Source organism: Physcomitrium patens, chromosome 4 (assembly GCF_059467195.1).
Source record: "Physcomitrium patens ecotype Gransden chromosome 4, ASM5946719v1, whole genome shotgun sequence".
NCBI classification, from domain to species: Eukaryota; Viridiplantae; Streptophyta; class Bryopsida; order Funariales; family Funariaceae; genus Physcomitrium; species Physcomitrium patens.
Window position 1 is genome coordinate 976,876 of NC_143413.1, and position 10,865 is coordinate 987,740.

General features: G+C 36.7%; 1 protein-coding gene across 1 annotated transcript; it reads left to right on the forward strand.

Annotated features, from left to right (window-relative positions):
* Window positions 1–1,239: 1,239 nt before the first annotated feature.
* LOC112281876 (uncharacterized) lies at window positions 1,240–7,640 on the forward strand. Its single transcript, XM_090249442.1, has 15 exons — window positions 1,240–1,554; window positions 1,680–1,743; window positions 1,974–2,072; window positions 2,441–2,491; window positions 2,708–2,787; window positions 2,938–3,035; window positions 3,164–3,218; window positions 3,385–3,480; window positions 3,662–3,772; window positions 4,085–4,928; window positions 5,172–5,977; window positions 6,270–6,379; window positions 6,588–6,646; window positions 6,817–7,004; window positions 7,137–7,640. Exons 2-15 carry the CDS (start codon window positions 1,680–1,682, stop codon window positions 7,323–7,325), a joined length of 2,850 nt encoding a protein of 949 aa, XP_090105568.1. The 5' UTR covers window positions 1,240–1,554; the 3' UTR covers window positions 7,326–7,640.
* The last annotated feature ends 3,225 nt before the right edge of the window (window positions 7,641–10,865 follow it).

The following is a 10,865-nucleotide window of genomic DNA, read 5'->3' on the forward strand; positions in this document are numbered from 1 at the left end:
AAGTACCAATCTTTTTGGTGCAAATTGCAATTCTTTGTAATGGGTTTTCTTGAACTATAAACATATTAGTATTTGTTTGAGATGACTCATTTGAAAGTATCATTAACTGAAAAAACCCTAATTGTAAAAACAATTACAATGTATTTTAATGATAATTATTATAAACAAATATTTTTTTTTAAAAAATAGATAGGTAAGATGTGGTAATAATAATCTCAAAAATAAAACCATATGAAATAAAATTAAGATTGATAAACTATATATCTATATATATATATTTATAGTATATACTTTTTTATTTTATTCATTGAAGCATATATATTTGATTGATGCAAAAAATTATTTAACTAATATAAGGTAAAGCATTATACAAAATATTTATAATATTTTTTCAATTAATAATACTTAATTTAATACATTGAATAGATTCATTGGTGTATAAATAACATTAATTTTATTGGTTTTTTTTCATCATGAATAAAATAATTTTATAGTTTTTGCTATTAAAATTAGTTTTTTGTAAGTAAAAACCATGGATTTTATTTATTTATTATGCATATGCATGATCTACAATATATATGTATCCAAATTTTATAATGTTTTTTTGGAATGTTTGTATAAAATATGCCTATCATAATTTATTTTTTCAAAATAAAAAATTCATCAAAATAGCCACTTTATCTCAGATCCTTTACAAACTTAGAGACCTTTTTCAATTTTCTAATAATCAGTGCTTTTCAAATTTTACATACATTCTGTCTCTCTCACATACACACACACCACTTACATCTGTTTGGACACCGGGGGTAACCGGTCACCAAAGTTCACCCACCCGGTAACCCCCGTAAGGGTCCCCGCTCTTTCCCGGGGTTTGAATTCAAATCTCCCGCCGTTAAGGGAGGGGGTGCTTGCGGTGTCCCCGAGGCCATGTCACCATCTCCCATTCATTCCCTCTGGCGCCACCTTCACCACGAAGTCTCCGACCCTCTTAACCGCCATCCCCGACGCCGACATGGAAAGAATCGTAGCGCAGCTCCATTCTGTGGCTCAACGATTCCGCGTCGAGCCCAACCCAGATCTGTAGTTTTAGGGATGCGAGTCATATCGGTTTGGTGCGCTTCTGGACGATTGTCGCTGTTAACCTTGTTGCGGAGAGACCACCCGTCTGAGCAGACGACGAATCGGGTCATTGCCCTTTTAGGTTTTTGAAGCTGGAAATTGTCGTTCTTAGATTGATTGCGAGGTTTGACGCCGATCTCGTGTTTACTCTTGACTGCTCTTACACCTATACGCGGTTGTTTTCTCTCTCATTGCCGCCTCAAGGGGAGTCTGGATCATCCTCCATGTGTTTGTGTGTGTGCTCATTGTTGCACTTGGAGTTTTGACGCTAGTGAATACCGTGACTTGAGAGTGCTTCCCGCTTTCTCTCCCCTCGCTGACATTACTCAATCGTTTTCACGGCTTTGTGAAGATCTGACGGGGGTACGTGGAGGAGGGAGCAGTCCTAGAGTGCCTTGCTTCTGCCAAGTAGTCATTAAATTTAATCATCAAGAGGTTTATGTTGTTTCATTCTAAATGATGAGCTGATGATAAGAAAGCGCCATTATCTTACCCATACCTGAGTTATCAGGAGACGCAGCCTAGTCGTGACAAGCCTTTGCTGTTGAGGGTGGGTTCAGATGGCACCTCAGAGGAAGAGGAAGGTTGCTCAGGCTTGCTCCGTTCTAAAGACGCTTTTCATAGGTGGGTTCCTATCACCTTGGAAAGTTCTGTTCTCTCCACGATTTTCACTCGCGGAACGCAAATTCCATCTCGGTGAAACAATTTCACCATATATAATCATCCACAGTGACAACAACGTGTAATAATCTCGTCAATGACCTTGTGCACATGCCTGAAACTTGAATTGCGTGAATTAGAGACCGGAGGTCTGCAGAAAGTGAAGTAAACTCCTTCTCTCTGTTGTCGTTCAGGTAACTGCATAGTCGAATTCCCTAGCGATGCGGATCAGGAGTACATAGCCGACAAGCTCTGTCTGCAACTCCATCATCCTGCCTCAATAACAATAAGCGGTACCTCCTCTTATATTTCCTTCTCAATGATGATAGTTATCAACTGAGAATTTCTGTTTCAAAAAGTGTTTCCATCCGCTTAGAAAAGTTGATGATTTTTTATCAGTTTGTAGGTGGTTACATAAGTACCTCACTGGGCACCGATAGAACTCATTTACCTTTACCAGAACTTCCTGTTTGGACAATATTGAAAGCATCCCTACATGAATGTATTACGCTTCATGTTTCAAATTCTTCTGCTTTATATTTTTATCCACATGGTATAGGTTTCTCATGACCCTGGATAAGTGTGGATCAACGTCGTATTGATGAGGGGTGTGTCATCTTACATTTGAGGAATCTTGTTTTCTTGGTTTTATTGTGTTTAGTTGATAACCAGAAGCCTCAAGCGTTTGAGAAGCCAAACCCTGTTCTTCTAGGTAAGCTTGAATTTTATTGACATCTAACGTCTATTAATTGGTCTTTATTTGTTATGTGTCTAGTCAAGAGTGTGCTGAAATAGTTCAGGTTTCACTAGGTGTGCGAGATAAAATCCTTGTTAAGAGTGATTTCACGACATGCCAGAATTTTGAGAAGCAATTGTCACACAAAATGTTGCATACTTTGTTGATGTAGTATACATCGGAATGATGCAGAACAAGTTTTGCCTCAGGGTCCTTTGTTTCAAGTGATTAATCCAAAAAGCCCCGATTCAGCCGACTACTCGCTCCTTGAGGTGCTACAGTTTTTTTGGTCTTGGAATGACGCATATTCTGTTGTTCCGGTTCGCCCTTTGTTTTGCACTAATCCCAAAACTTAATAGATGTTACTCCCGAAATAAGTGTTAACGGAGCCTTATCCTTCATCGGCTAAATGTTTGAGCCAGATTGCGACGATGTTATATAAAAAGGAGCTGCCCGCAATGAGCTTTGCAGCTGGTACTGGGAAAGAATCTGATTTTCTTAGGAACTGTACAACGAGCGGGTGGGTGCAAGCCGTGCCGATCATGCAATATTTACCTGTTTCGCAGTTAGTGGTAATCGCCACGTGCAGTAGACATGTACTATGAGTGCAGGAGCTAGGAACTCACATCTGATCTCAATTATCTGCAGAAAGTATTGCACTTTGCTGATGAAGAAGCCAGGTGTCTTCCCTGCCGATACTGAGGTATGTCTGCCCTGCTGCGTGCATAATTCTCGTTGTTGGTTATAACCTGATTTGTTTTTGTTCTGAATGGATATAACATCATTGGGTAGTCTGCCCATGTCTTAACAATCAGAGCACCCCACTTACAATATTTTATCGATTTGGGATTAACGTTGGATACACGCAGGTTATCGTAGGGGCTATTACGTACCAAATTCTGCCTACCAATACTCAATATGCTGAAATTCCACTGGCTGCTGTAGACCAAATTTACCAGCGCCAGGTAAACTTTTCTTTTCAGAACTGCAGGAATTTCAGATTTAGAGTATTACTTGGTGGTTTTTCGCATTCTTATAGTTTCAGTATCCTCCGAATTTTAAATTTGCGATTTTAATCCTAGTGGATCTTGAATTGTTACCCGCCTCGCCTTCCAATACCAGTGTTCTCTGTGCATCCTTGCGCAGGGCTTTGGGAAGTTGCTAGTTAAAGAGCTAGCAAGGAGGTTAGCGGATGTGGGTGTGCTAACCTTGTTTTGCTGGGGAGATCAAGAGTCTGGGCATTTCTGGAACAAAATGGTGAACCTCTTCTCATCATATTCTTTTGCCTAGCTTTCTTTCCACTTTCTTTATTGTGGTCGATAGCGACTCTATCTCGAGTCCTTTCTGTCCGGCTACGGTCATATTGAATGCACACAGCATGGAAATCATTCGCCGCATGTTCAAGGGAAAGGTAGCGTTGTTGTTATTTCGCAATGTAAGATACAGTTTTCATGACAATGCTTATTAGTTTAGTACCGATGTTAATTGAGTTCAATGACGTTAGTGGTGGTTACGATTGCATACCATTTGCGGTTTTACAACGTGTAATTGGACAAATATGTTGTTCAGGGTTTCGTGAAGATTGCTGCCGTCGATCCCCAGGGCAAGCCCCAGAAACTTCGTCTGAAAAATGAAATTCGGAAAGCAATGTCTCTTCCTGGAAACTCAGCCCTCATGGTTTGTAACTTGCACGCTGCGAGTGCGGACGCTATGCCAGTCAGTTTCGGTGAGATAACTCCTCACCGGAACTCTGACAAAATTAATGCAAACCATATGATTGAGACCGAGACCAAGACCAAGACTGCGTCTGACAGGACGCAGATGGAAGTTCAACAATCTCCCATTGCTTGCAGTGAAGTCTCAGATCCGTATTCCCTTGGAGATACCCTTCCCAAGGTGCCGCTTAGCTCAGATGTGACTTCACAACAAGCTGCAAGCTTACCATGTAGTTCAGAATTTAACAGTGCAGAATGTCAGGTTAAGTCCTACTCCAAAGGATCCAGTTGTAAAGTTTCCGTGATGACCGATCATGTGTCTGATTGTAAATTCTCTTCGTTAAAGTTCAGCCGCACTCTCCGTTTTACAGGATGTGACATAGTGGAAGCATCTGAGAAAGGCACCTGTGAAAATACACCTGTACTTCCCTCAGATAAGTTAGCTGTGACCCAAGAACATAAGAGCCCAGGATTTATCTTTGTTAACCCAACTACCGAGACTAATGAGAAGATTCTTTCGACATCCCCAAGTAACCCCGTTTTGCATAGGAATGATAAATTAAGAGAGCCCTTGAGGAATGTGGAGAATACTTCTGCGTACAATTCCGTGCCTCTTGCGCAACATCAGTCCTCGGACGCGACACCAGGTGATGATCTTAACTTAGCGACCGCTACAAGGGAACCCCCAAAACCTACTGGTAAAGCAACTGCTCTTTAGATCCTTCTCTGAAGCAATCGTCATTGAATAGCCGGAGAGTTTCACAATGTAGCTGCATTTGAAATTTTGTGATACAGTTTGTATTGGTTGAAGATCGTTGCCACGGAATTTGCCTTCACTGGTTGGATCTGTGTGCAGAAAACCAGATGACTGTCAAATGTGATCTCAAGTTCATGCAGCTCCGTTTGTGTCTTCCTAACTTGGTTTGTGATGTTTTCCTCAGAGGTGTGTCTGGATCAGGAGAACGATGATCTGGTCAAGGAAAAAGTCTTAGAAACTGAGCCTCCTAAATCTCGTCTCAAAAGACCTCGAGCAAAACCACTAACATCAAAAAAAATAGGTAGAAAGTCAGTGCGGAGGGAAAGTAGCGATAGTCCGACCAGGATTGATCCGGTATTAGAAATGCCTGAACCATCAGCTTCTGAACCAACTCTGAGTTCATCCCCAGTAAAGAAGGCAGTCAGACAGTCAATGCGGAGGCAAAGTGGCGGTGATCCAGCGAGGGTGAATCCAGTTATAGAAACGCTCCAGGCTTCAGCTCCAAAACCGAGTTCGAATCCTCCACCAGCAAAGAAGGCAGCTAGACAGTCAGTTCGGAGGCAAAGTAATGGTATTCCAGGTGGGGTGAATCCAGTTAATGGATTGCCTGAACCATCAGTCCGTCAGTCAAGTTCTGAACAACTTTCAGCTGCTCAAAATACTGAAATTGTCAACGACTGTTCTGGTCTAAACCATGAGTCTGTCTCGGACACTCGAGATGCTAGAAGTGTAGATTGTCTGCGATCCGCGACAGATGACTGCGTTACGCCCGTAGGTGCAGATGATAGACGTTTGAAATCAACGTCGAAGAAACAAGACAAGGATGTCACGATTCGGAAGCGGTTGTCCTCTCGACCAGTTAATATTCCTGAAGTCAGAGTAGGATTACCGCTGGCCTTAGGTTATGCTAAAGACTCTGCGACGTGTTCCACACCAGTTGTTTTTCTTGCGAATATGCCAAACGATCCGAAGAAGAGAGCATTAATACAGGTTCGCCCTGAAAGCGTGCTATCATCCCTCCTTTCAAGTTCTGCCGTAAAACTTAGGTTTAATCTTTTCACCTTTCTTCCGTATGCTTGTGCAATTTCATTACCATGAGAACACCTCTTCTTCAGCATGCCACTATACCTATTTTATTTGATACACAGCTGGGTGTACGACGTGGTCATTGCATCCAAACATTTATGTGAACTTGACGTTATTAGCGTTTTTATTGACTTGTACATTTGGGTATATTTTGAAGTATGGAATGTGTTCTGATCTTATGAGGTTGTACATGCAGTTGGTGGAAAAACTTGGAGGGAAAGTGACAAGCGATGGAGGTCAATGTACACACGTTATTGCCAGTGAAGTGAGAAGGACTTTAAATTTTTGCACGGCCCTTTGCAGGGGGTAAGTTTTGTGTACCTACTCTGAACTGCTCAGTATCACATCATGTGATGATTATACTGTCGAATGCCTAAGACATGTAGTGTTAGCCTCTACTGGCAGGAGATTTTTCTCCATTTGCAGCAGGACCAAAGTGCCCGTCTCTGATTTCTCCTCTTTTCGTGCTCTCGTTTTCCTTGGTGAATATTACATAATTCAGTGCACTTGACAGGGCATGGGTTGTTACGCCAGAATGGTTGAAGTCAAGCAATAAGCACAAATCCTTCGTTGGTGAGCGCCTCTCATTTCTGTATGTACATCAGGCTTGATATCTCTTCTGTTAGATGGTGTATGGACTGGGTCTAGTTGACTTCAGTGTATTCGGCAAATTTTGTTGATCTTTAACATCGCCCTAGCTCATTCATTTTGTAATATATTTTGGTGTTCTTTGGACAAATTAGATGAGAAGGAATACCTGCTAAGGGACAAGGAATATGAATCGAAATACAAAGCTCCTCTGACGAATGCTATCCAAATAGCGCAGCACAAATCTTGCTCTTTGTTTGCTGGATTCTACATATACCCGACGCCACATGTGCAGCCTCCTTTGGACACCATAGTTAAGCTAAGTGAAGCAGCAGGAGGAAAGGTATTATCTCTTACCAATAACCATCCACTGTTCGTTATCTTCAAAGTTCGAAGTTTGGACTTCATTTGAGGATTTTATTCGTAGTGTTTGTCACCACTTGAACATTCAGCTTCAACCGATTTCTCTGTGCAGGTTTTGAAAAGCTTAGATGAAGCATTGCAACAGAACTATGTGTCGCACAGCATCGTTCTAGGTGGAGAGGAGGACAAGAGTGAAGTTGAAAACGCTGCAAAAGCAGGACTGCGAACTTTCACTGGCGAGTGGTTCATGCAAGCCATTGTGAAGCAGAAGATAGACTTGGATACAAATATATTACAGTAGCTATGTATTTATTTTGCACCTTAATCCTGTACAGAAATTCATGCATCCAAGTAGCTCATTTAGATTGATTCTATTTGTTAGAGGATGGAGAAATTTGGTTATGTGAATCATCATGCCAAAGATGTGGGATGTTGAGATTTTGAAATTTTCCCACCGCGACAACGCTTTTGTCTTCATCAACTAAGATATCATTCGGTGGAGACGTTGGTGTTTTATCATGTCAAGGATTCCATCGCACCTGTATATTGGGCTTCATGCGAATTGTAACGAGTGTCTTTTGCAGTACACTTTATAATTTGACTGGAACTTACACTACTGCACGGTATGACATGCGGTATCCCATCATGTTCGTGGTCACTACGAAAGTGAACCCAAGTCCTCTGGTACTTTTAATTTTATTACTAATAAAAAAGGAATCTGTACATTTTCTTTGTATTTTATTGCAATTGATTTAAAAAAAATTATTCTTTTAATTAAAAAACTGTTCTTAGATAGAAAATTCAAACATATAGACATATTACATACATTCAAATGAATAAACATGTATATTATTAAAATACATATATGTCAGTGCTGTTTCTTAAGTTAGAAGCAATTCGAATTTTATGAATTAGTTTAAAAAAATTTCATTTTTTTTTTTAATTAGCCATATTGAAGAAGTGTCAATTCCATTTAAGATTATTAATGTAAGAATTGGACAAATTTCTTCTTGTTGGTTATATTTGCATGTATTACCATGCAATTTATAATTATTCTCATTTATTATGTATTTATCTTTGATAAGATGGAAGAAATGTGGAAGGTTGCAAGTAATATGCATGCTGCTGCATATTTGCAAGGATTGTGTATGCTGTAGCAAATCTGTGGCAAACAAACATCAAAAAAATGTTGCACAAAATTCTTGTGCAATGTTTTTGTGTGCAATTTCTATTACCTTGTTAAGTAAATCAGCATTTAGTACACTTGTCAACTTATGTATCATTACCACTTACATCTCCTATGGATTATATGATTTGTGGGTAAAATTGGCTAATAAATTACACACTTTTAAATATTTAGCACAGATTAAAAAAGTAAACCAATTGCAAGTGGTACATTAAATCTAGTTCCTTCTAAATTCAATTGGCAACCAAAAATCTTGCACTTCTCTAAGTCAAAAATTCTTTCCTACCACCTTTACCTTGATAGAATATTGACCAAAGTACATAGAAAGAGTTGCAATGGGCCTCTTTGTCAATTGCATACTAGTTGAAATGTCTGCAATGAAGGTATTTTTTTCTTTTCTTTCAACTCTAGGACTCGAAGTATACTTGGGCTTAATTTCATTAGACATGTTCAATATAAATTTAATGGTTTTTTTCCAAAATAAATAGGTTTGGATTCCTTGCTATCAACACAATGGTTTACATCTATTGTATCTTATTTTTTTACAATTGCGCCAAAGATGACATTGCATCTTTTGACCTCATCAACCTAATTGGTGTATTAATTGCTCTCCTAATCATCATTTTGAAAGGTATTGAAAGTTCAAAATCATACATCTTTCTTGCAATTTTAGATGTAATAGCATAGGGATTGAGCACCAATATTACAACACTATTGATAATGACGCTTCTTAGATTGATAAGGCTAATGATATCCTTAATCTCATTTAGAAATTGCTTTTTGATCTTTGACATCAAGGAAGAAGAAAAAAAAATCTCTCAACAATAAAAATTACTTCATAATTAATATTCTAAAGAATTTGTTGGCAATTAAATGCAATTTTTGTTTTATAACTAGGTCAAAAAATTGCATCCATATACAACTATGTGAACTTCGGTTGTCATAGATATTATAAGATAGAAGTGATTATTTCAAATAGTATTTTTTCTATTCTTTTGTCAACTTAGTTGAAAGCTAGATTTTGGAGTTTTTACTAATGGTTGCTAAGAGGCACAAATTTCTTATAATGTCCTTTCATTGAGTGTAAATATGTTTTATAAAAGCAAATGAAATATTAAAAAATTCTAGGCATTACATCTTAGATTTTTTTTTTTTTTTTTTTTTTTTTTTTAAATTATTTTTCCATGTATGTTTACAACAAATACCACCACTATATGTAATTTCTTTTATTTTGTAATTATGTAAGATTTCACTTAACTATTTCTAGATCTCAATATTTGTTGTACTCTTACTTATATTAGCTACTAAAAGCTTGCAATTGGTCTTGAATTTTGGCTTAGATATATTATAGTAACAATAGCATTAAGTTAATTTTAGCTCAAGTACAATGCTTAGAAGTTGAATACTTCTATTAAAAATTTACTTTAGATAAATCTTACCACTGCTATGCACAATTCCATTTTCTTCTTGGTATAATCATCTCAAATTGACAATACAATCACATACTACTATACACTCTTTATGGTCAATACATTGCTAAATTTAATATAGAGGTGCTTGCATCAATCTCCCAAAGATATTCCAAGATGATATTTATAATTTTATAGCTCAAACAAAGATTGCTAAATCATAAAAGTTTAGAGTTCTTGCTTGCTAAATAAAGTTTAAATCTCATCAAATTCATATTAAGAAGAGAGATCTACTAACAACCTTTAATGTGCCTTGTAAAAATTGTTCTCATCCTTTGTAAAGTCATGAAAACCCACAAATTTCCACAACTTAATTTTTGCTATTACTTAATCTCTAAAAATATCTTATAGTATGACATCCTATCTCTTAATCAATTATTATAGGTAGAAATGTTTTTGGAATATGATTTATGTGCAAAATTATACCCTAAGAAAGTTGTTTTAAAATCTAGTCCTACTACCACCTTTGCTTTAATTGGTATTTATTCAAAAAATTTAAGTTTCTTTCTTCTACCTTCTTGACAAACCTAAATGCAAATTTATAAGTCCACCATGTAATTTCTTTTTTATACTACAAGAACTAACAAGCTTCTAGATATATTTTTCAATTGCAAATACCATTCAACTAGAATGATTAATTTTCAATTCCTCAAAATGTATATTAATAAAGTGATATGATTACCTTTATTAGAAATAAAATTACCATATAATGTTCTAAATCTAACAAAGAATAGCGCTAATTACAAGTAATGCAAAAAAATGCCATATTTCACAATTTAATCTAACACTTTATTTAAAGATATGCAAATAATAATAAATTTCAAACAATAAAATTAAAAAGATACTAATTTTATATTATATAATAATTATATGAAAAAAGTAAAATATATATATATATATATATTTTGTTTTTTATTACAATAGATGTATTTTTTAATTTTTGATTTAAAAAATTAATTTAATTCTTATAGTTTTTTTTTTAATATTTAAATTTAATCGAATAAAATAATCTTTCTATAATTCAATATGCATGGTGGATAAAAAAATTATTACCTAATTAAAGAAATTATGTTATTTAAAGTTACTTAAAATTTTGTTCTTTTTTGATACTACAACATTCTATTGAATAATTATTTTGGACCTTGAGTACATTAAAGTGATATTACTCCTTTTTAATACAACATCA